Source organism: Penicillium canescens (genome assembly GCF_028828765.1).
Source record: "Penicillium canescens strain IBT 15451 chromosome Unknown utg000009l_segment0_segment0, whole genome shotgun sequence".
Lineage (NCBI taxonomy): Eukaryota > Fungi > Ascomycota > Eurotiomycetes > Eurotiales > Aspergillaceae > Penicillium > Penicillium canescens.
This window is the reverse complement of record NW_026703971.1, coordinates 337018-363161: the sequence shown is the minus strand read 5'-3', so window position 1 is coordinate 363161 and position 26144 is coordinate 337018. Positions and strand designations below refer to the sequence as shown.

The 26144-nt window shown below is 48.6% G+C and overlaps 3 protein-coding genes across 3 annotated transcripts; 2 read left to right on the top strand and 1 right to left on the bottom strand.

Moving 5' to 3' along the window:
- Positions 1-20454: 20454 nt before the first annotated feature.
- Positions 20455-21001, top strand: N7446_011821 (uncharacterized protein; the record flags this gene model as incomplete). The annotated part of the gene is made up of 2 exons (XM_058520563.1): positions 20455-20626; positions 20682-21001. 2 exons carry the CDS (start codon positions 20455-20457, stop codon positions 20999-21001), a joined length of 492 nt encoding a protein of 163 aa, XP_058366849.1.
- A 1112-nt stretch (positions 21002-22113) lies between these two features.
- Positions 22114-22636, bottom strand: N7446_011820 (uncharacterized protein; the record flags this gene model as incomplete). Its single annotated transcript, XM_058520562.1, has 2 exons — positions 22114-22298; positions 22351-22636. 2 exons carry the CDS (start codon positions 22634-22636, stop codon positions 22114-22116), a joined length of 471 nt encoding a protein of 156 aa, XP_058366848.1.
- Positions 22637-23804: 1168 nt separating this feature from the next.
- N7446_011819 (uncharacterized protein) lies at positions 23805-24644 on the top strand (the record flags this gene model as incomplete). The annotated part of the gene is made up of 1 exon (XM_058520561.1): positions 23805-24644. One exon carries the CDS (start codon positions 23805-23807, stop codon positions 24642-24644), a length of 840 nt encoding a protein of 279 aa, XP_058366847.1.
- Between the last annotated feature and the right edge of the window lie 1500 nt (positions 24645-26144).

Sequence of the window (26144 nt, the reverse complement as noted above, 5' to 3'; positions counted from 1 at the left end):
CTTCTGATCTGTTGAATTAGCGATCTTATATATGATACCCAGATTTTTAATCTCATCCAGTCATTCTAAGTACTGTACAATAGAGCGAATCACAAATTTTAAACCTCGGACTGAATTCTTTCAAATTAGAATAAGAGAAACAACGACACTGAAGTTCTCACTGAATTTGATTAGGCATCTGCCATGGTCTTCCTCCTTCGATTTTACGTCAGCCTATACATATGCGCCCTGAGTGCTCGATACGTATCATCTATAGTCCTAATTACGGCGAAGAGCACGACAAGAGGAAACCGAAGTTGGAATGCGGGCAAGAGCGGTAGACGTGGTAGATGAAACAGCCTCTCCAAGCACACCCTTGGTAAGATCAGGAATAGTTGACTTGATGGCTGCCAAGGCACTGAATGTAGGTGTTCCGGTGCATGGTGGCTCACCTTCGCGAAGAAGATGATCCTTTTCGCCATTGTGTTCCACAATGCTTCCTGGCTGAGGAAACCGAATGTCCACGTTCTCTTTGGTGACGCAGCCATTTATGTTGGCGATAAACATGGGTGGGAAATTAGGCGTTTGCTTTTGTATGCTCTTGTGGCACTGTGGCGACGAGGCACTAGCCACGGTGACTGGGGCACAGTTCATATACATCTCACGATTCCCAATACGATTGAACCACGTCCAGGCTAACGTATATTTTCCGGGGTTAATGCCCTCGGGGATTGCGAAATCGAGGTGAAGGGCATTGTCGGCAGTGGCGCCTCCGGCGAGTTTCTCTGCCTTCGTGGGGCAGCCTCCTTCATAGGACTTGATGACCTTCCATTCAGAATTTTTGGTTGGCTCACGGTCTTCGGTCAGGCTCAGTTGGCATGAGCCGCCACCGTGTGTCGCGCTTCCCTTGAACCTGATCATGTTTTCAATGCCGATCTGGTAGACAGACTCTGTTGAAGGAGCCAAGAATGCATCTGTGCGTAGTTTACAGGGAAAATCGCTACCATGTTCAGCGAGAGGAGAGTTGTTGAGGGTTTCCTTGCTGTAGGGCTCAGGGGACATCATGATCAGATGTCCGCTGACCGCCTGTAAGACGATCGCCTCCAACAGTAGCATATATCTAATGAGCATCATAATTGTGGAAGGCTCGGTTGATCTTCGCTATATTGGAGCACCACTTGACGAATTGAATCCCTTGTAGAGGTCTAAGAATTTGGATGCCGGGGAGACAATTGATTTATAAAAGATATAGAGCAAAACGCAACACCAACACTGTTAATTCATTGAAATCAATATGAAAAGAAAGCTGATGTGAGCCAATTAAAGGTTTGCTCAGAATAGTGATGCCACATATAAGGGCTTATTCGAAGCTCATGAGTAGGACAGACGAGTGGGTTGAAAGCGAAAACTCACCACATATCTGACGCTTTAGTCAATATTGGCAAGTGGGTGTGTTAACCTGATGGTGCGGCTTTGTTCGTAGTCTGCTCCAGGTACATATCAACGCATGATGAAATTGAGCACATTAGGAATGCAAATTCCAATTTGGCGCCGGCACTTTTCGCTCCTATGAGGTGGACTGACAGTGTACTGGTGAGTCAATTAACGATATTGGAGGGCTCAATTGTAATTCACCGGAGTTAACGAAGCTGGAGGGAAACGTGAAATCAGACCACACACTAGTATAATGATCACAGAGTTCGAATCTACTGCGTATGGGACTCTAGAAATCTTGGAACCAACGCTTGTTGTAGGAATATCTGAGATGCTGTTGACAGCGTTTGCGTTAGAGGCATCATAAAGGTAGTCTGTATTGACGCAGCTTTCTGCGTCTTACTTGCATCTTGATCATGCCAAGATCATGGCCAATGCCAAAGTACACATGCGCAATTGGCTTTATTTAGTAGTCCATGGTTAATTATGGTCTACTTTCAGTTCAAATTGAGCCTAGGAGATTCTGTCGTTCTCAATAAATTTCTACGCAGCGCCGGTTCTCTACGAGCTCCTTGAAAATACATCGACCATAACCAATCTCAGCCGGTAATATGTCTCGGAAACATAAAAAACCTCTTCCCCCATTGTTGCCGGCTCAGCCTTTTCATGAGCTACATGTTCAGCATGATGATATAATATTCTCAACCGTCAAGCCGCCGACCGTAGCGACCGATCCTTTCTATTATCTGGACTCACAGGTCCTGCCAAACTGGTCCAACCTCGATGATAGCATATGGAAGGCTAACCGCACTGACGCTGCTTCGCTGCAATGTGACAATCGGGCAGAGCATGGAGTCATCCAGGTCTACTACTATTCCCCGGGTTCTCATCATCATACGCCAATCATGCTCGGGGACCATGGCATTCCCAGCGTCTATCTTCCTCAGGAAGCAGACCACTCCCTTGATCCGACCTCCATACTTTGCCCGCCGCCATTGAGGCTTTGTCATTTGCGACGGATTGACTCGATCCCAATGTCCAATGTAGCTGACCGGCTGCCGGGGGCTGATTTCTCGACAATGCAGAATATCGACCCTGCGCTGGTTTTTCCAAGTACTTCGACAACTACTCCTGAGCCCTTGAGATTTACAGCAAATCTTGGCGCCGCTGCTGAAGTCTGTCCTATCCCCGCTGATACCGGTATCTCCCCTTGGTTTCTTGATCAACCACCAGGGAATTCCCGGATAGTCCATGACAAGAGCGCGTGCGTAAACGACCTTTCACTGCCTGACTGCCATGATTATGACAAGCAGCCTGATCATAAGCCGGATGTTAAGGACCAGGAATTTGATACGCACAAGCGAAAATTCAAGTGCAACATCATTGGCTGCAGAATGGGGTTCAAGCGTCAGGACCACCTCGAGCGCCATACAAGGAGTCACTCAAAGGAAAAGCCCTATGTCTGCTGGGTGCCTGGATGCCACCGTGCCTTTTCACGCCGCGACAACCTCAAAGTCCATTGTACGAAGACACATGCGAGACCGGGTGGTCGCAACCGTTATGTTGCCACCCTCGACGAGACGAGCCCCGACTACGATCCAGATTTCCGTGGCCAGCTGTCGTTTGACGGGCGCCCACTCGGATTTCCAGCACCTACTTGCCTAAGCCTCAGCAACCATAACTTTGCGCAAGATTAAAAATCAATGCCTGATTCTTTCAGATAACAAACGAACTAAGTAGCCTGAGTAGATCCCCTTCATCCCGGCTGGTCTCCTTCTGATGTAGCTAGGGCCAGTTCTACAGTACAACACCACGTCGCTGTGTCGACAGCTTCAAGAGTGAAGAGATGGCTGTTAGATGAAAGAGATCTCTCCCTGCAGTGCATATAAGTGCCGGTGTTGTGGGACGGTAGACGGGTATATCTCACCGAGGATATCTCGACGTTGATGAATACCCGGTGAAGCGGCCATACGGCCGACGGTGACGTTTCGTTCATCCTGGTGAAAGATCAACGCTTCACGAAGACTTAGTAAATTAGCCGTTTCTATTTTCTTTAAAAGTTGACATTTGATTTATTGGTCCTCTTTCTGCCAATTAAAAGAATGATTGGCCTCCGCCATTATATTAAACCTCCAGCAACCCTTCACTGCCAGTTCAAACGCTGCTGCCACTTCCACCACAAAAACTATACCGGGAAACTTCCGAAGCAGATGGACAAATCTGGTCAAGGTGATTCGCATAACTTTATTCCACCGCGTGCCTGTTCTCACAACAGGCTAGATATCGACTTCGATCTCGACCTTCACGCAATATGGCGAGAATCCTCTTGTATACCGGCGCCGCCTCCTTGTCTTTGCGCAGATCACGAAGATATTGCGGTAGACTTTCCGAATGGATTAAAGTCTGCAGCACACGAGGGACAAGGATCCCCCTTGGTCGAATGCTTCTTCCACCCCAACAACGATAACCAGTCGGGCTTCAAGTGGACGGGTCCAGATCCTCTGTCGTTCGCCACTCAAGCTGATGACCTTTTCCTTTACATGTCAGCTTTCTTTCTTTTTGAAGAGGTCTACTGGGTGGAGTTGAGGCTTGCAAGATTTGATCACTTAACCGGCGAGACAGTGGGTGAGCATCTGTTCTTCCTGCCCCGTGTTGAAACAGCCATGGGGAATCTATGCCGGGTGCGTGGGCAGATCCTGGACATCATATCACTAGTCACTGTAGGAGCGATACCTCCTTCCTTCCGATTGTCTTTGTGGCCGCGCACAGAACCTCTACCGTTTTCCGGTCACTCTACTCTGTCCCCGCTAGCGACACTACCCCCGACGCCATCCCTGGATCCATCGTTCTTTGTACATAATCTCCTGGAAAACTACAAATGAATGTGACGCACGCATGTGACTGTACTTGTGTTTCCGTTGTTTTCTGAAGAACGTCCGCAAGGTCGTCAATAGTCACGTAATGGCAATGTGCTTTGTACGACATTCTGTAAATAAAACAAAGCCTCGTCAAAGGATTGACACTACGTTTGAGTACGGGGTCTTGTTCTCCGTTTGGTTCATTACATGACAGTAAAGAAATACATGGCACACTCCCATTGGCAACCCCCTCATTCGGTTCTTTTGAAATCCACCAACATGCCCAGACTACTTTTCGAGCATTGATTCCAGCCATTGAGCACGACAGTCATTCGTTCCCACGATGATTCCAAAGCCTGCTCAAAGGAAAGCAGTCGTAATCGCTGCTCATCATGAGGAAGCTGAGGTCCATTCCTCTCTTTGCTCGGGTTGTTGCTAGCCTCATTCGAGAATTGACTCTTCTGGTCGACATCCTCGCCACTGAGGTGCCTAGGCGTACATGATGCGCATAGACGTCGATAGAGCCCCACGGACCGAGCCGCTTGAAATGCTAGTTTCGGATCGTCGCGATCGAGATTTGCTAGTGTCGCCAAGATGGGTTGAAAATGCTCGATCGTCAGGGTTTCTTTCTGGTTGGTTTCCAGCTACGGGAGGGAGAATGTCAGTAGTCAGCCACAAGATCTGACACTGTATGGGATGCACCTAACTTACCTGTCGTGGGTTGGAATCAGAAGCGTCCTTTGGGTGGCCTTCGTCAACCTGAATTGGCAGTTCACTCGGCTGCTGATATCCTTCACTATTTTGGTCCGGTACGTTCCTTGGAGCATCCATTTCGTAATGGGCAAAGAAATGATTTCAGAGAAATTGGTCTGTACCGGATGATAGCCTCTCTTATAGTCCACCTGGAGATACGTAGTCACCTCGTTAGTGTTACGACAGAGGTATGGGTCTCAACGCCGTCATTTATTTGATTTTGATGGCTATTTGTTATTGCGGCCGTTGAGCAACTCTATTCCCATGCTGATGAATATGTCAGTAGCCAAACAAGTTATTCAAGCAGCGTTGAATCTTCTCTCGCAGCTTCAACGGCTACATAAATTCAAACGCTATATTTCTTAATTTGAAAGCATTTGGCTGGCCAGGACCGGTGAGCAACAACTGATACAGCCATGTCAGCGACTTGGTGAAAGACTAGGAATTCTGTATCAAGCCGGGCACTCTGTCTGCTTGATTCCTAGTTGTCAGCAGCAAAAGCCCGGATTGAACGAGCCTCACAGGTGGTGTCTGGTCAACGTTGATTCAACGACCATCTCGCCTCACAAACAGGCGTCTTTATATGTTGTTCATGTATTTTGTCAACAATCCAGGTACACGTTGAAATCAAACCGTGCGCAGCAAATGGCAAGACTTCGTTTTCGATAGAATTTGTTGAAGGGAGGGGTCAACTCAGCAACTCGGGTGGGCAAGCAGCGATGATTCAGGTATTCTAGATTTCTGTCCGAGTTTTGCAGAATTTTTCCACCTTTTGTTTCGTCCGTGTTATTTCAATGGGCCACTCCTTCTAAAGACTGATCGATTTTTGTACTCAGTCATCGCGCTCGACAGTGGGGTTAGTGCCTCCTACTTTCGCCTCATTTTCGGCACAGAGATCCCGATCCATGCTTAGTGTGGGCGATAGTTCACAAATAGTACAACAAGCTACGACAACATCCTCGCAAGCAGAAGCATGTAAGACGGACATGATGTTCCCAAGCGACACACTACTCTTCTACGGTGACAGAAGCGAACAAAAAGACCTGATCGATCTCATACCCACCGAACTGCCTGGCATGGAGTTCCACCGGCATGAAAAGTGCGACTCTATCTCTCATGGCTTGACACACCCATTGCACATCAGCCAAACCAGAGACCATGGTCATCTTTGTCAACAAATGAGTTGCTCAATTGATCCAGGTTCCAGCCATTGCGGATGGCGGCCTGTGGTCTGTTGGTTTCGATACCAGCCTATCTGGGAGCCATCGAACTCACCCTTGGAGGCTTCCCCTGGCCATTTTGACCTTGTGCCTAATTTGTTCGGAACCTGCCCCTTCCCAGCCCCACAGAATACCGATGATCCGTGGATAGAGCGGCTTCGAGGGCAGCACATTGGACAAGACACGCAGGTTGCAGAGGCCTGTCAAGTCTTCCGACAATCCCCCAATCCCCTCCGTACGCAAGATCCCTCCGATTTCGGTGTCGGAGATTCACAAGCCAGCACCCCACGGCAACAGTTCAATTGCAGGCTTTCGGGATGCAAGCGCCAATTCAAACGTCAAAAGACCTTGAACCGCCACCTGGCAAGCCATTCAGGAGCGAGACCTCATGTCTGCTGGGTCCCTGGGTGCCAACGCAGTTTCTCGCGGCGCGACAACCTCAATGACCACTATAAAACACACGGTAAACGTGGGGGCCGCAATCGGTATGTGGCTACCCTAGACAAGACAAGCACCGTCTATAACCCTGAGTTCTGTGGGCAGCTAACGCCTGAAGGCTGGCCACTTGACTATGCTCGCCATGACTGATCTGGTGCTTGAGATGTACAGTGGCACCAGATTTCCACTGTTCTTCCACTTTCTGTTACCAAAGATGAGAAGCAATGGTATAGGCTTCACTGCAGTTGCATATTGTCTCTTTCCTCTTGGCCTACTCGCTTTTGTGCTGTGAAGCTATGTTTCACTCAACCACAGGCCTATTACCTTTCATTGGTTATTCTAGAAATCGATTCGATATGTGTAACATTAAGATTAGAAAACGCAATACGAGAAGTCCTTACTGAAATGGAAGTTGTATGATATTCGCACCGGCCTTGAACCCTTGGCGGAGCTCTCTATTCTCTGACTGGAGTTGCTCGTTGTGCCAGAGAATAGCCTGGTGGTAGTGGGCGGACTTTTGTGACGCGAGGCCTCGATGCTGCTCGAGCGTTTTGATATGAGACTCGGTGCGCTCGCGCATTAAGGGCTGCTTCAGATGGTTCTTCACACGTTTCTTCGATGACCGACCGGGGGGATGTTAACGTCCTACGAGACATGCTCAGTCGTTATCCGTTCAGGGACCTAGGGCCCCTATTGCCGATATTGTGGCTTATGATAAGTCCCCGAATTCGGCAAGGCTGGGCGCGACAGGGTCTGTGAATCTTTCGAGTTCGCGATGGCGTGTCACGTGGCGCTAGCCGAGGGCCTCGAAAGGAATAGTAACAGTAGAGCAGAGCCTCCGGAAGTGTTTCCGGTTGGACGGAGCCCACAGATCGGTTTTAAGGTCAGCATCAGCATGTTATATGGTATGGTCCAGAATGAGGAGGCATGTAGAATGTGAGTTGATTAGGGACAGAGCGTCGGGTCAATGCGCGACTTGGCCGGCGTGCATCCCTACGTTTGGTTGCTGTCTCATTCACCACCAACCAACAATCAAGCTTTTATTTTTATTTTTATTTTTTTCCCCTTCGATTCGTCGTCATTCACGTCGAACTGTGAGTAGTGGTAAAAACTACAGCGAGAGTGGTATACAGTTATGGAAATTGGCGTTATTTCTCGATATATCTTACCCACAATATATCTTTGCGAGGGCCAACCAATGAATAAAAACCCTCACATTTCATATACGAACAAGCGACAAGGGCTCCGGGACTAAACACGCAATATATGAACGATATCTGAGAAAAGCAAATTAATAATAGTGGTTATGAGTTCAAAATCCTCAAAGTAGATGTGGTACGGCCAATGTTGGTTCATGGTTGTCCACGCGACGATCCCGATCCATGTTCAGATGGACCTACGACTCAGCAACATCCTCCCCGTCACCGCCCGAGCCATTCACTTCAGCAGCATTTCACCCCGTATCAACGCGAATTTATTCACTTTCATGCCTGCTTGCTGTTATCTGCTCACTTAATCGGAGGTAATTATTCAGAAAAGGATTCAGACTAAACCCCAGCCTGTTTTGGAAGCTTTAGAGTCTAGGCAGCTCCGGTCGCATCCCGTGTTGTCAATTCTAGCTTCACGCTGTGCTAGGCCAGAGCGATGTGACGAATTATCCAGGACAAATACATGCGCGGTCATAGAGATAAACGCAGGAGGCCTACGACTTCTCCAAATGGATGGATTATGCCAGGTAACTTATCGACACGTTTGGCTAACCTAGAAGCCGCCTTCGATGATTTTCTGCCGAACCCACTTTTTGTGATTGGCACTCTGCGCCCCAATCGCCGACACATCGCCCTGCCAGGATCGTCTATTATCGACCAATGTTTCTCCTGAGAGACGAGTGGCCTGTTCAGGGACAGTATGTGCAACAGGCAAGGGGGCCGGCGTCCAACTGGGCTCCAACACTGTGCCAGTGTTGGAAGATTCTGCTCGCTCGGATGCTGTAATCGTTTCGGATGTTGCATGGTAGAAAGGGTCATCGTCCGTCCACCACGTGCAAGAGGGTTCAAGATCCAGGTCAATCAATCGAAAATCGCCACTCGTTCTAGGATGAACGATACGGCGTACTGCTGCGCGTAACGGGTTGCTTGCGCATACTAAGACCAGTTAGCGTTGGCATAATCCAAGGGGTAACCGACGGAGCGCTCATACCCGAAACCGCGGTCGTTCCGCTTGTACCATCCATAAGGCGTGCCAGCTCCTTGGCCATATTGATGGCATGAAAATGATATTTCAAGCGCGTACGGTTGCGGTAACGAGTCTGGTCCACGGGCTGAGTATCTAGGATATGTGTGGTGAATTGCAATATCTGCCACCGAGTTAAGCCCGACCTATTGTAAAATCTATAGCGAGGGGAGAATTCACTCACATCAAATCCCCGGTCATCTCGATGTCTATGCTCAGGACAATCGTCTCGGTCAAACATACGATCGAGTTCAAGGATTTGCGAGATTTCCTCCCCCACCCAGTGGGGATGGTCTACTTCGGTAAGCACACGACACCGCAAAGCATCCGAGAAGTAGAGGGACACCTACTGAAATTTTTCAGCCTAACTTGCCACAGGACCTCTAGCCGTCGCACCGTGTTCCTCCGGCTTCGGCTTTCTTGAACGAGATGTCGTATGAACGGCAACGCGCGGAAGATTCCAATATCTTCAAGTACAAAGACGACGGTCCCGTACTGGCCCAGGTGAAGTGGGTGACCGTAGGGACCCAGCACGCACACAGGAAAATGAATCGTCGAGTGCGCACGATCCGCAGCTTGTGCGATCCTTCGGGTCACACCCGGTCCAGGCCGGGCCACTATGCGTAACACATGAGTTGTCGGTGCTCTTGGGTTGCTTTGCCCTGTACCTACCGAAGCCACGTAGAATGCGGGAAGCTGCAAGCAGGACCTTACTCCAAGGCGTGGCATCCAGAGCTGTACATACTGCCCCGGTTGAGCCACCAATTCCACCGGAACCGCAATATCAAGCCATAAGAGCCGGTTGGAAGACCGCGCGAGGGCCCGTCGAGAGGTGATGCGCCACGATCTGTGGAGCCACATGGTATGCAGACATGTCCCGGCACTCCAGGCAAATCCGGCGCAGATACCACATAGTAAAACCCAGCGGTAGGACGATACCCGGTCGATCAAATGGTAGAAAAGGGCACCGGTGGCGATCAAAGCAAGCACATGGTGGACCTTGAGGCCGACTTGCGGCCATCGCCGAAGAATCGCAGCGAGCGTCCAAGGAAAGATCGAGACGAGACTACATCCGGCCTGTTCAATGTTAGCTACTTCTAGTCAGACATTATATTACGGGGGAATTGGACAGGCCGCCAATTTTTGGCCCGCTTCACGTACCAGGAGTGGGATGACGAGGGGAGCTTCAAGGCTTGTATTTCGAGCAACTGTGCCTAAGACGGACCCATGAAGAAGGCAATGCAGCACGCAAATGCGGCCTAGCCACCGATGGGCCCACTGGAACGTGCCCCGTTCGATACGGAAGACATGAGCCGGAAGACTGAAGCTAAACCCAGAGCAGAGGGGAACAAGGTGTGTGACCGCCAAGCATCCGGCTCGCTTCTGCACATCTGCCCAGGTCTGAGCATGAAGACTGATTGCAATAATGTTGGCAATCACCAGGGCTGCAAGTACTCCCCCTTGCAGGTATGATGGGATATCCAGCCACTGGAGCACGCCTGGTGTTGGCGCCTGGAAGAAGCGTCTCCAAGATACTGCGTGTTGCAGCCTCAAAGGCAAATGGCTGAATCGGCGCGCGAGGCTATAACATATCCAGCATACAAGAGCGAGGAGCCCACAAAGACCAAACTTGTCTTGAACTGGAGCCCTGGCAAGCTATTCGGCAAACTTTGACACAGGGCGGGACATGCTTTTAGCGAGACAATACTGGACATCAGCAGGTTTATATCGTATTTTCCATACGTTGTCTGAACAACGCTTACCAGAGCTTTGTTTGAGCGGTCGAAAGCAGCTTGGGATGTTGATGCGCTGGTCATCACTGCTGGTGAGCAAGATGGGAAGACCCTTTTCTACGGCTCCTTGGGCTGAGATGACCGGTTGATGATTGAAAATGATCATCACCGAGCCCCGTCAAAAAATCATGGACAGCGTAAAAGGTGCGTCTCGTGAAGTTTATGTTCAACGTTGAACCCCAACTCTGCGCTTATCGTGTGCCTGCAATATAATGCGGTTTTAAATTGTCCCATGTTTTCAACGGTTGAACCCAGTCAACGTGTTGGGATGCATTTTCAGATGTCGCATGGTCGCTTGTTTTATTAGGCAGCGACTGTCATTGTTAGGAGGATCAGGGAGGCAGCCGTGGCCACGGCGACCGTGGAAACTGTTGTGACCCTCCGCCCGTGGGGTCTTCACACCATAATTTTTCAATGGACCAGGTCATACAGGCTATCAATTCAATCATACCCGAGCTCGTCGAAGACGCAAAGAGCGTTGTTTCTACGGAAGGCGGTCATGTTGTAGCAAACATGCCTCCGAGCTGTATTCCGAATAGGATTCTAATCTAGTTCCCCCATATGACGAGGCTGGTCGGATCACTGCAGAATTTGTGTTATATAACCCCTTCTAGTTATGCAGTATTGCAGTTACATCAGGCATCTTTTCGCTTAGTCTAAACCTTGGCATTTGGTTCCTAATCTTGAAGTCCCCAGACGTGTTGCGGTCAATGTTTGGCTGAAGACGATTACAAGCAATTCTCTGGCCCTAATGTGAGCGTGATTGGTAGATCGCACAGATATCAGCAAAAATAGGTCTTTGCCAAAAGATTTGAAAGGCTCCTTTAATCCCTCATTGGGCAACGTATACCTGATTCAAAAGAAACAAAAGAAGACAAAAGATAGATGACAGCAGCGGATTTGCCAACCTCCAAACCCTTCCAACATCAAGCCGGTCCTAAGAGTGAGTGATGGGCTTATGAGAAGAGGTGACATGACATGTATATGAGAAACTTCCAGGAGCTCGGCAAGAATACCCGCTTTCTCCCCGCTTGACCTTTCGAGTCTGAACATGAGCTTTGCCCTAACAAACCAGGATTTACCGTTCATCTGCTTCAGCATAGAAGAAATTGATTGCTTGGCTGGACTGGAGGATTCGCCCGCGTCGATCTTAAAGTTTGTCGGGTCCACTGTGGAATATATCCAGATGAATCCGTTGGAGTACTCGAAGGAAGCCGCACTCGCGTTCCATTTCGAAACCAGCGTGTTGAATAATGGCCCGAAGACTGTGACTGGAAGGCCAACACAGACATACGTTGCCTCACCAGGGCTCTCTGGACGCACAGCCTTGAGTACCGATTTAGCCTCTTCAATGGATCTTGAATCAACAACGACCGAGTCGGATACCCAGAATTCAGTTGACCAGCGATTGGAAGAAAGAGAGCCTCTCTGCAACAGGGAATGCTGGAGGCCAACGAGGCTTCCGCTGACACGTTTTGTTTGCTTCTCTTGCTTCGCACCGAGAAGGATAATCTTCAGGTTTGCTGAATGCGTTGTCTCCAGAATTCCAAGCTGATAGTCATGTGGTTCCAGGTTCGTGAGCTGTGCTTGAGGGAAGACATGAGTGAAGCCATTCTCGATGGATACGAATTTGCCTTGGCTATCAGCTTTGTTTGGTGGATGACCTTGTGCAATCATGGTGGACGAGAGTGTGATGTTGATGCTCTGGCCACAGAGCTTTGACTGTTCCCACTTCCAAACTAGCTCCTCGGTCTTCGAATATATAAAAAGGGTTTTGGTGATCGGGACTTCCGAGGAGAGACCAGCATGAGGAACATGATCCCTGCTTTGCTCAGCATCTTTACAAATGGCCATTGGAAGTCAAAATACGTACCCGTTCGTACGCCCCCAATGCGACAGGAACGGACGTTCCAGTACTTGTAACATCAAGTGCAGTATCACACAGTTCTTCCCAGCAAGATCTTGTCGTAGTAATCCGCAGATACTGGTCTCTGTCGACGTAAATGTGCAGAATCAGGTATTAAGTTGGCCGTCTTTGGGATGAGATTAGTGTATAAGACTGTATAGGAGCGCCTTACAGTGAGTGATATTCTGACGGTCTAGGATAAAAAAAGTGCACTTCACGGAGGACCAAGCGAGTTTAAGTGTTTTCCCATCACAACTTGAATGTGGTCACACTAATCTGGGCTTCCATTGTGGAAAGGTATATCCTGGTGTGAGTAGCAAGCCACGAATGTTGGCCAAACTGTTCTAGGTTACGCTGGCATCACGCCAGGCACTACTTATTGCTCAACGTTGGATACGAGCTCTTTAAATATGATTCTTTCCCACGGCGAGAGACAACACGGTCAAAGCGGGCAGGGATGCAGCTGATGGATACACAGAGCCTTTTGATCTGTGAGTAGCGTATGAAAGAAGGAAGTATGCGATGAAAATGCTCGTAGAAATTCCGGCCAACTTATCTGAATCTTTACTCTGGTCATTAAACATGTCAATTTGTGACTATAGCTGGACCGTAAAGCCACAAGACTAGACTGCTTCAGTGAGATCCTTCCAGATCAACCTGAGTTGGCTTTGCTAGGATTTACCACTTTATTGCGGGTAGAAGTGTTGAGCGGACGGAAGATGTAGATGTTGGGCGCTGCCATACTCTGGCGATATCAGACACGTGCAATGAAAAAGAAGACACTTGCTCAGATCGCACTGTGGAGATATGATGCAGAAAGCCTACCAAGTGATGTACATATTCTCTCCAGCGTATGGAGACAGGGCCAAATATGGTTGGGAAGAATATTAACATAACGAGCCTCTCGGTTAAAAGCGATGACATTGCTTAGCATGTCAAATAGAGACGGCTTATCGACAAACTGGGGCTATGCGCAGCTCCAATACTAAGTACAAATCAAGTCTCCTCAATAGTACCACTTATATGTGGTTTTTCCTGCTCCCAGGACCGCCATATAACCAAATATTGTACAACCGAACTCTCATTCTGTTGGATAACGCGTTTGGTAACTATACTTATCGGTACTTTCTGGCCATTCTGGAGATGTCAGCCCATTATCTCGAAATATTCTCCTCGAGCGACTTACGAAAACAGAAGAGTCATGGCAATGCATGTGGCAATGCTGGCTGTACTGGGAAGACACAGAGGATCTGTTCGAGTAGACGGATTGCCCTCCGTCGGATACCACAAATGCGCGGTCTTCACTTGTTTCCGAAATATCATCCTCGGAGTGCTCGGAGACTGACTCTGAAGCACAAGAGTCATTGAACTCACCGTGAGAGGACATGACTTCGACAAGTTCACTTTCTCCTTTCAACGTCATCTTAGCCAGGGACACTAGCTGTAAGAAGAATCAACAGAGTATGAACAAAGTGATATGTTTGACATTTCCAGTCTGGTGCGCCGCCCGCTTATATAGCCAAAATGTCTATTTGATGACTCTATGGTCCTGACCATCTCTAGGCGGTGTCCCAACGGGCGCAGTAATTCTTGGAGGGCGGATGGAAGCCTCAGAGATGTGCGGGAGTAATTCAGCCTAGCTTATGGTGCAAACCCAGTAGACAGTTGATTCACTAGATTCCTAGTGAGGAAGACCCGGTGAGAGGCAGACTTGTTGACCAGATTAGGCGTTGAGAATCGTTGATCGATTGACTTCCCTGCGTATCATGTTTGCTTCGTTTATAGCCCTGGCCATATCGATGCCAGTGAAACCATCAGCAATCCGATAAACCCATCATCAACAGGGTTGCAGTAAACATTTTGCAACGTGTACCGCGTTGACTCAACAATGGTGAAGCAGAGCCCGGAACACCACCGACATTTCAATTTGCGGGCCGCCTAAATTGAGAATTTTGGACCAACATTGCTGTTTCTTCAATGTGTCACGGAATTCAACTTCAACACCGAAGGCAAAAGAACGGACGGATTAGTCAGGAGAGCAAGATACATAATGTCTGACGCATTGACTGATTCCTGGGACCCAGCGGTCGCTCTACCATAAAACCCTAACATCCGTCTCGCTTGGTTTGCCTATGCTCCTATCTATACCGACGGGTCTCCTCGCCAGTAAAACACCTCTTCAGCGCGATGTTTTCAATTGGGACAGACTCAGACCCGTCATCTGTTCCAGTATCGCGGTCCTCGGTATGTCTTCCCCCGGATGCAGTCAATTGATTCTCACCTAAGAAACGACTTACAGTCTTTCGCTGGCCACTCAAGGATCGTTGCTTTGGAAGCTCGACCGAGAAGCCCCTCGGCCAACCTCACGCGGTTTGCACCCGACCGCCGACATTGGGTGCTCTACGAGAGCGCCCAGGAGCACGAATTCTTATCGTGGTGGCTGGAGACCGAATATGGACAACAACTGACCAAAATTGGACAATACAAATTCAGATGGTCGACTGAGTCGCGCTCCTCGGAGGTGTGGAGGCACTTTGACCAGGTGGCAGAGCTCAGGTCTGGTCGACCCAAGGTAGTGTGTCGGTCTTGCCTCACGCCGCTGAATCACCCACATCACCCACATCACAAATCTCATGGAACGAGCGCAATGGGTAAGCACCTGAAATCCAACTCTTGTCGGAGAAGCAAGCAGAAGGTGTCCGTTTCTGCTGTCACCCCAGGCGCAATCCAGGAGGCCCGTGCGGGCTTTCCCCCGAGAGGAGCACATTCACCAAGGCGCAGCTCAAAGAATAGCTTCTGCGGACAATTACATCCGCAAATCTTCCATTTGGGCTCACGGAAAAACCCACATTCAGGGAATTGTTGAATCTGGTCTATGCCGGACCTCAAGTTTTGGAGCTTCCCTCGTCAAAACAACTCCGCCAGCATATGCACGATGTAGCAACTACCTACCAAGAGTCACAACTGCAGGATCTGCCCGAGGACTCCAAAGTTTCGATTCCCTTGTGCTGTTGGAAGAGTCCACTCGGATGGGACTTCATGGCTATTACTGCGTATTACTTTGATAAAGAGTGGAGTTACCGAGAGGTGCTGCTTGGATTCGAGCTACTTTGCAGGCCCGAGACAGGGACTGACCCGGGTGATCAAATACTTGCACTGATCGGGAACAAAGGGCTGCTTGGTCGGATATTCAGCGTGACAATTGAATATAGGGTCGACGAGAATCTGGTGCTGTCATTACAAGAGAAGTTGATTTCCTCTGGTGGTATCAGCCGTCTGCAGTGCTTTGTTGGGCTTCCTGGCACAGTGCAGGCCATCCAGCTCTGTCTTCGGCGGTATATCGAAAACATCACAAGCTCCCCAGAAAGGGAAAGGGTTGAGAATGTGCGAGCAATATCACACGCCAATGGTTGGACTGAACCTTCAGATGGCGAAGAAATAATGTGTGTTTTGGAAAAGGTGAATGTCCTCCGTCCTCCTGACGAGAAACAGCTCTGACCCTTGTGTCTTGCAGATTCGATCGTTTGCAAAGTTTGTCAACGAGACCCCCGGGAAGCGCGATGGATTCTTGTGTCTTCAGCCCCCAGGGATTCGACTCTTGCCGTTGGACGATGCAAACGCCCGCTGGAATTCGATGTTTTTGATGTTGAAGCGAGCCAGCAGATTGCGAAGATTTATCGACCAGTACTGCCAGGAAAGGGGGAATTTACGGTACAAATTGACGAATACGGACTGGCGCAAGGTTGACTACGTCCTGCAGCTGACAATGCCATTCATCCAGTTCACTACAGCCCTCCTGGCCTCGAAAGAGGCGACAGTCCACGAAACAGACTCTGTTTCGTGTTCAAGACACTAGTGACGCATATCGACCAGTCAGCTGAAATATTGAGAAGAAAATCAGCTCCATGGAAGCGAACACTACTTGAGGCGTCGCTTGTCATGAAGATGGAACTTGGAGAAGTCTACGAAAAGACATTTCAAGACTTTGGGGTCATGTATGGCACTGGAACTTTTGTTGCGCCCCAATATAAAGTGTCCGCATTCGATGGCGCCTCGTCATGGCAAGGCTTGGGCCATTCCGAGCGCTACATCGAATATCTGAGGATCTTTCACCTACAGTATCGGCCACAAATGCCCACGAGCTTGTCTTGTGTGAATGGATTGTCTTGCTCTCCACAGTTGTTGGGGCTCGACCGGCTTCTGCATCCACTAGCTGGTCTGGCGGGTAGTTCAAGGAGTGGGCAAGATGAAGTTGATCAATATCTTCGCGAAGGTCTGAACAACTGCTCACTGTATTTTCTGTTGACTACTGACACATAACAGGGGTTGTCAATACCTCGCCATGTGCTTACTGGAAAGACCGTCAACACGAGTGGCCTGTTCTCACTCGACTGGCTCGAGATCTACTCTCCATTCCGGCTACAGGTGCCGGCACAGAGCGACTTTTCACAGTTGCACAAAAAATCTGCTATGCGCGTGGGGAATATTTAGATGAGTCGGCCATGCGAGACCTAGTGATGTATGCATACTCGGAGGAATCTGAAAGAGGGAAGCAATTGATCAGCCGGCTAGAACGTAACAAGGCAAGTAACGAAGAATGGGAGGAGTTCGAAACAGAGGCAGAAAGGCCTGAACCGATCAGCGAGGATGAGTGGAGCCCAGCTGAAGCGAGTATTGATGAGCGCCCAGAGGACGACGAAAACAGCGAGGCAGACACAGTGATTCTGGAAAGCGCACCTACGGATGACCTGGGCCAGGATATGGCGGATGAAGGCGATGAGGACTCATTCCTGCCCCCGCCTGTCACGCGGCTCATCAATAGCGTTCGAAGAAGATTCTCAGGCAGAATGACAGTGATCTAGCAGGGTGTCTCATCATTCTTCTCCGGTGTTTGTTTGTTGGAATTTACCCTGCCTATCCTGCAAGAATGATACTCGCATTACAAATTCATTGTCGCTGATTTATAATAAGCCGCGCCCATGGAAAGGGGAAAACGCCATATCAACAGATCCTGTGGAAAGCGCGTATGCAAGACAGTCAACGTTACAATTATCACTTTTAGCACTGCCAGTCTTGTTACGATTTCTGAGAAATGTGGTGGCCTTTAGCTTACGCCCCTCCCCATCATGGGTTCATCAAAACTACGTCGTAGCAGTAGCCTAATGCCAAAACAAGCAAGTATTTCAACTTTGAAAGCAGAATACATGATACCATGCAGCTCTCAATTAGATCTTACTTGCGGTTTGACACACGAGATAACGCGACTATCTCAAACAGATCAGTGGACGCGTCCATATTATATTGTCATGTTAAAATATGGTAAAAGTGACAAATCAGTGTGACGATAATCAGTGTTTCTAATTAATCCCTGAACGAATGATATAAGTATCATTATATGTCTTGCTGGCGCAGTCGAACGTAGTAAGACTGTCAACCGTTGAAAGTATACAGCTTTTGATCATCAAGATGACCGGTTGAGCGAATACCAGGTCTCCATTTCAGGCTTTAGCTGTGCATCAATGTTAATACAGTACAGATGGATTAAGAGAGCAAGATAACCTGTTGAGGCCGCCAACAATCAAGCTGATGGAACTACCGGCAAAACGTGTTGACCTTTGCTTGTGCAAGTATAAAGACACTAGAGGGAGAATGGTAAGAGTTTCCAGAGTTGCCTAATCCATGTACGTCTCTGCCACTCCTACGTCATTCCTCCGTTTAATGGTGCGGCGGTTCTGTCAGCAGCAAGCCTCTTGCTTTAATTTCCTGTTGTTATTACTTTGCTGGCAAATTAGCATCGTGGTAAGATTTTACAGCAACCCAAGTATGGCATTACGAGATGAGGTTGTTAGCGTACGCGATCCTCTATCGTCTGCACTCGGGCAAGATTGTACAACAAACGAATAGTGCATTATTACCATCCCAACGTTCAAACAAGCTGGGATGAATCATACTTTCTATTCCGATATTAACAGAGGTTTTGATTAGTACAGGAACATGGGTTATAGGTGGCTGCCGCTGACAAACGTTTGTCTTGGGGACGTAACTCTGTGTAAGGAAAAGGGATAAGAATGCATAGACTCCTTTAGTAACGAAGAATCACAGCCTCCAGAAACACAACAGGCAAACTATGGACGAAACCTAAGTTGGGAAGGTGCTGGAAGATTCCCCCGTAGACACGACACTCAGAGAAGCCCAAGCTTTTGCAAAATCCAGGCCCGTTTGGCACCTTTCATGGTTGCCCCATTCTTTTTGAGATATGCTTTGGTAAATGGGAGGCCTTTGCAATCAGGACGCCCGGCGTGTTCCAGCCACGACAATGGTGTCCCGTACATATCGTCGAGAGCATTGACTTGGGCTCCATTTTCCACCAGAATTCTCGTTGCGTTGTAAGAGCCATACTCAGCAGCCCAGGAAAGAGGGGTACGTTTGTTTTGATCGCGATCGTCAATTGGCGCACCAATATCCAGAAGTCGTAAAAGAAGCTCAGTACAGTCCCCCATAGCGGCGTAATGAATCAGAGACCTCTTGAAAGGGCCCCTTGGGTTGCATATGCCCCGGGATTGGACCGACTTCTGAGTTGCTTCGAGGAAAGCCATGATGTTCTCGTCCAGCGCATTCATCTGGATATTTTTGAGGCGCTTGAATTCACCATCCATGGTTGTGGTGGATTGAGAGGACATGGTCTTTAGACACTTCGAAAAAGCCAAAGGTCAGGGTCGCGAGAGCCCGTGACCAAGCTGGGGGATCATAGGCTATATAGTAATGGTGGGAGAGGATGTCCCATGTCTCCCAAAGTATAAAATATGAATATGCTTTCTGCTATCCATGTGCTTTTCGGCGGGTTCTATTTCATTTTAGTGATGCAGGATGCTACTTGGAAGCACAGGAGTAAAGTTCAAGGGCATTCTGTTGTATCAGTATGTGTTTCATGGCCTCGACAAAGTGCGGCTGCCGGCCGCAACATACAGTATGCAGCGGACTGTTGGGTTGAAGAGACGAAAAGGCTAACAAAAAGCCAGAGGCAACTCACCCGCACCGTGTTGTAGTGCCTCAGAAACATGAATTGGATCGTTCAACACAGCGTGTTGTGGGGACCAAGGCTGGGCCGACTTCCGGAACAAGACCGCCGACCACACACGCGGCCTGATACGCCTCGTAATTGGATACATGGGTCCTCGGTTATGAATAGCATAGCTCTATCAGAATGGACAAAGACCAAGGTCGAAATCTATGGTTGTGCATTTCGCGCCCCGCGTTATCGTAGACGCGGCACATCACTTCGATAATGGCGTGCTACGCCACAAGTGTCCAAGTGCATATCCAGTCCTCACTTCTTCAGCCACGACGACACGCCATAAAGCTGTAACAAGCCATTTTCCTTCGGCCGGGTTGTAAGGTGTAATCTGGTGAGATGTTGAAAGGAAGTACCTCAGAACTCCGGAGCTCATCAGTTCTGAAAAGGTCGCCCGCATGTTCTAGCCCTAGATACGTCGAGGGTTATTGGGCAAGCATCAAGTTGTCTTAGCTGGCCTAAACTGATCTAACCGATTCCTGACCGCATAGTGAGCCTCAATAACCGACCATACTTGCCAAAGTGTTAATCTCCCATGCACCTCAACTTTGGTCAGCCGACTGACATTTTTAATTCAATATGTGCCCCCTACAGGCGATCTAAAGGCTCTCAGAAATCTCGGTAATTCTATAAAAGCCTCTGTCATCCTTCCTCGTTTTGCTCGACTACACACAACGCCAAATCAATCGGTTAAGAAATACAGGACACAAGACGCAACACACAATATTTTCGAATTTTAAGTTCCTGTAATTCGTCTAAGACAAGGAAAATGCGTTTCTCCATCATCATGATTTTCGCTAGTGCCTATGCAAGCGGATCTCTCGGTGGCACCCTTGAGATCATTGATATTGATGGTCAATGCGCGATATGGTCCTATGACAACCATGGCTGCTCGGGATCTTCAGCATTCTTTGGCCAGCTTGAGGGAGAAAAATGCTCAAGTAAGTGGACTTCTGGCATAAGAGTCAGCAAAAAGAGTTACTAACAAACTCGCAGCGGTGAACGAAGTCGGAGACCGTACCCATCGCTACCCTGTGCACGGGGTGGAGGCTTGTGGCACGGAAGACAATTCGTCAGCTGCATGGATTCAGGTGAAGGATACGGGGGTGGTCACCTTCTCCAATCACCAAGGAGAAACGTCGTCATGTACATTAGACAACGGACTCAAGCATGGCAGCCGATGTATTGCTACTGACACGATATCCTCCACCAAGGCGTCCTCCGCTTTGACGACACCGAGATCTTCGTCATCAGTGTCGGAGTCATCCTTGACTACCTCCCAGACCGCACCTTCTTCTGATTGTTCCGCGGATTGAGGAAATATGAAGAACAAGTGCAACTCTCGGGATGTACCAAACATACCCTTCACTACTTTGCAGGTGCATGGAATTTTTGGCTTTCTATTATTTATGTTTTTCAATGTCTGGTTTCATTTCCTTTTTGAACATTATATGTATTGAGGGGCAAATTAGACGGAGACGTGGACAGCAATGCATTGAGTTAGACTGGATGGGTGTTCTGATAGATTTATGCTGATTCATAGGTTGTGATTTGATTCTGCATTTTGTCCTTTAGGTTCAGTTGGGAGAGGAGTAATAGCTTGTGCTGTAGCTATGCTTTGCTTTCCAATTTGGGCGCTTCTCTTGAAGACTTCCATCGATATGATAGTATTCGAGACGTTGTCCCAATCTGAGGAAAAGTAAATAAGGAAACTCCTATATTCGAAAGACTGGGCCATGGTGATTGAATACGCCCTTTGATGCTGCAGGTTAGTTTGTGCGTTATATTGTCGTCCCAGGGATTGAACATACATATAATATGACGCTTCTTGAGTTTTCCGACGGTCTTCGAGCTCGACGACAAACAGCTCGCCAATCACGGGAGCACGGGTAATGCAAATACCATTGACAGGCTCAAGAGGTATCTTGTTACCTTGAGAATCTGCCAGAATCAGTTCCGAATTCGCATGGTTTGCTTGGAGCGATTGCCTGCTTGTCCTAGCGCATTGTTTAGTCTTTCAATTTCCTTTCTTATCACTTGGACCGAGGAATCACATACAACAGATCGCCCTGTTGGGAGTAAGAAGCTATGTCGATGGAGAAACCGTGCTTGAGATTTGCAAGTTGGGGTTGGGTTGTATGCAACTCCCTGCAGTGGTATTCGACCTCTAGCACCCGCACGTAAAGTGGGTTTACGAGTGCAGCCTTGCTACTAACATCGACGGGCGTGGCGTAAGTTCTTGCTACGGTATTTTTCCGGAAGCCAACATATCCCGGACGACCGCTACGGAACGTGCTATGACTCGTGGATTGCTGATTCCGCAGTGCAAATATTTTTATCGGCAGAGACTCTCGCAGGGCGGTCTTTGGGCCGATGGCTCGGTTTTGGGGCCCTAACAAGGAGTCATCAGCAAGCTGGTAACGATTTCTCAGTTCTGGACCGTACTCAAGATCTCTTGAGAGTTGTTAGATTGAGGGTCCCCAATTGTGAATAACCGGTCGACTATTGTGAAACAATTTGTTGTATAAAGCTCCCCGCTAACTTTGTCGAGTACTCTCGCAAGTTCCTGGTGGTCGTAGTTTCTCATAACGCATGCTAGGACTTCGGATTTCTCTGGACATACATTAGTATTAGTGTTAAAAAGAGTGCACGACGTAAGACTGACCGGATTCTTGCATACCTGAGGCGTCTTTGAAGCCCCATTCAACGCTAGTGGGCCACCACCTAGGTTCCTCTTCCAGTCTCGATTTCACAGCAGCCAAAACCTCGTCATTAATAAAATTCCAATCAACGGCGCTTGGCCACCAATGTGGTTTGTTTTCCAATCTCAGTTTCGCAGTCGCCAGAAAGTGGTTGTAGAGCACTTCTCTATCGTTAGGGCAGAGTGCTTGGAACTCTCCATAATATTGGTCGGCGTAAGTTGGAACCGAAAAGTCGACCTTTGCGTCCATTGTGTTATTCATGGATGGGTAAAGTTTGAACGTCCAAATAGTAGAGGGGCAAGGGATTGTTTTAAACACAAGAGCAACAGATCAATCGTAGGGAAAAGTCACTGCCCTGACCTAGCTGCCGAGCTAGCTTGGAGGGCATGAAAGCTGGACCATTCCTATTTGGAGAGCCGCTAGGGGCCTGAATCCCTGTTTGGGTTTCGCAGGCATAAGCAACCTATAATCAAATTGAAGGCTTCCGACTGCAATGCGGTGAATCCAACTTTTCTTGGTTTGGTTTATCGCAGTTGGCTGCTAGTAATGGAGCCGTTTACCGGATTGAGAATTTTCCCCCTGCATCCTTCAACTCCTTCCTTACGAAGACTCCGGGTCCACGTATTATGGAGCCGATAATTCCATGAATTTTGATCTCAAATGCCTACTGTCAAGGCTGACTACGTTGTTTGAATCGCACCCACATGGCGCCTTGTTCACATTCCTCGTAATTATATTGAAGACTAACGCCTGGCGGGGCCCCTCACAAAAAGCGTGGCAGCTCCTAGGATCAGTTCGGCCGATTCCAACATAAATTACATTAATTGTGTCGTAAATGGAACAGGAGTGGCAGCTTCAGAACTAGATTGCAAGCAGGTCTCGCCAACCCATGGGTGTTGGAAGCCTTGGAAGGGCGGCGCCATCCTGGCCGATAGGCTGTAGCCCTCCTGAGCCAGGAAGTGTCGGTGTTCTATGTGTACGTCTAGCCCGAAACCTCGAAATTGTCTTAGCCAATACACGTCCGGCAATTGTTTACTAGCCCCACCGCCAAGGCCTTAGCGCGACTCACTCGCGTCACATCCAATGGAATAGCTCTTACGGGGCCAAAGAACAACATCAAGCGTGTATTGGTCAAGGCAACTACAAGATTGCGGGCTAGACGCCGTAATATAAGTAGCACGTACGCTCCTTTGTATATCCTATCAAAATTTCCTGCATATCATCTATCAACTGAAAGAACTGATGTTCATATCGGCTTGGCGCATGCGAACATCCCTCAAAAGCTACACCGCATGCTCTCTGCAAGCCGGCCACAATTGCCCCACCGCATCCAGACATGAAGCCAAAGGCATGGGTATACAGATTTCCAATACCCCAAAGATATCGTAACGTCATCGGGTCTATCTTTGAGTTGGTTATGACGGAGAGCGAGTATTACGAGCTAGCCGACCCCTTGTTGAGTGGACTCACCGCCACGGAAGTCTCTTTAATAGCGCACCTGCTCGGAGTCACAGAACAATTCCTCTACGCCAGCAGATATCTGAATCCGCTCAGGGAGCAGGACCCTTTCATGGTCTACTTTGAGCCACTGATCAAGAAGGGACTGCAAGTCTTAATTCTTGGTAGCGATATTCTGGATTTAATGGAGAGAATCCAACGTCCGGCGACGTACTGGGGCAGTCGAATTGCGGAGGTAGAGACCAGTGGCGGACTCATACATACGCCTGAAATTTGGATCGTGGCAATACGCCCCAACCAGCCCACGTACGAAGCGCCAACAGAGCTCGCGGCATCTGAAGAGCCATTTGACGCCTTAGTCCAGCCTGTGGAGAGCAAATACATGTACAGAGACCCCGATACGAGCATGCCGGTGATGTGGTTAAAGGGTACGGGCGTATACTTGAGACATCGACATCCTCAAATGGAGACTCAACGGTCGAAATACATGTGTACCGTGGAATCTTCCTCTTTTGCGATCGATTGGGATGATCTTTACCAAGACATACGGCCCGGCTCTACCCTACCCTACATCGACGCTTCAGGAGAACCCCACACGATCAAATTTTCAGAGCATGATACGGCGATGGAATTCAAGTCGGATACCCATAATGAAGATCGCTCGGTTGTTTTGTGGAAGAGAATGTACGGTCCGGAGGCGAACGCGGTATTCAATGGCAGGGTGCTAGACAGAAATGGGAGGAATATTTTGGGAGAGGTTGAGTTTGCTTTCAAGTTCCCTTTTCAGAGTAACATATAACTGGGGATGACATTGTAAGTTACAATCGAAAGTCAGGCATCGAATCCACTAAAGCCGAACTGCTTAAGTCAGTTCCTATGAATATGGTATTCAAGGTTGGAGGGTATCGTCATCATCAAAAAAGAGTGGTTATCATCCTCTCAAGGCAGAAGGTGGCACTGAGGAGCCTAATTGTGGAAAGAGTAGGATGGGAAGCATGTATTTATGAATTTCTTCACCCACGACGTCACGTCCGGGTCAAATGTTCTTCCACGAGGTGCACTAATATGGTATATGCAGCGACCAATCCAACCCCAGAATACCTGATGCAAGTTTTCAAAAAGGCAGCAGACCCTGGGAGCTCAGGTTGATTCCAGGAGCTGGGTTACTCCCAAGACATCGGACACATTTTCCGGGGCTGTCGAACAACGACTTGCTCTGTGTAAACATCGATCAAACTTGGTGTTCGTAAAGACTTCAAAACGGTGACTCTGGAAATACCATAGCCCCAGCAAGTCGTACGTAGCTTGTAAGACTATCCACCATCACTATCAAGAAACCGGTCACGCTCCTGTTGACGGTTCTATCAGTGCTAGGAGCACAAGCCTTGGCCCTGGGAGTTCTCTTGCTCCCAGGGACCTCTGAAACGTTTCTGGGAGCAAAGAAGCAGCTTCTAGGAGCCACATATCCCCCAGGAAACCCGATGTAGCTTCTGGGGTCTGGTATCCCCACCTCGGGGAATCAAAGCCGCGTTCCTGTTGACGATTTGCTTGATTCCTGGAGCGATGATTTGGCCTTCTAGGAGTGACGAATGACGCAGGATTTTGCGCAGGTCCGGTGAAGGTGTTTTGTGAGGACTTTCGACGATCTCGGAAGGCAAGATAGTGACTCTAGGACCCTAAAGTAAGCTCCCAGGGGCTCCACAGCTCCCAGATATGGTCGATGTATTCCCAGAGCTAGTTTCGTATTCAGTCAGGAACGTAGAGTGAAGATCCCAGGGGTAGATCTCATTTTCCTAGAATTAGAAACAGCCCCAGGATCTCAAGAGTATTTCCTAGGGGATAAACAGCTCCTAGAAATGCTTTTGAGGTTCCCAGGGCCAACATATTGGTTCCCAGAGTAACTTAACAAGCACGAGAGTTTGTCAGTCTCTTGCCTTTGGCTTTTCTGCCAACAATCCCCGCCTTCACGCGACACGGCTCCACTGAGATGAATCCTCTGTTTCTTTGGTCATCGCCGTTAGGTATCATGAAAACAGAACTTTTATCTACCACTATAGTTTCGAGCTCAGACATTTTTGGAATCACCGAAGCAGTCAATAGCTACTGGCTATGGTGTATTGGTGTCCAGCACTTACGAGATGAAACGGTCGCGTTGTACTTCGGAGTTTAACCATCGGTATTTCATTTCTTGCTAATTTCCCTCAAAATTGTATATCACGGCTATAACGGCTGTAATCTGTGATCACCTACGCTGAGTGGAATTGAGTCGTGCCGACCGACGAAGCGGTGCAGGGGTGGA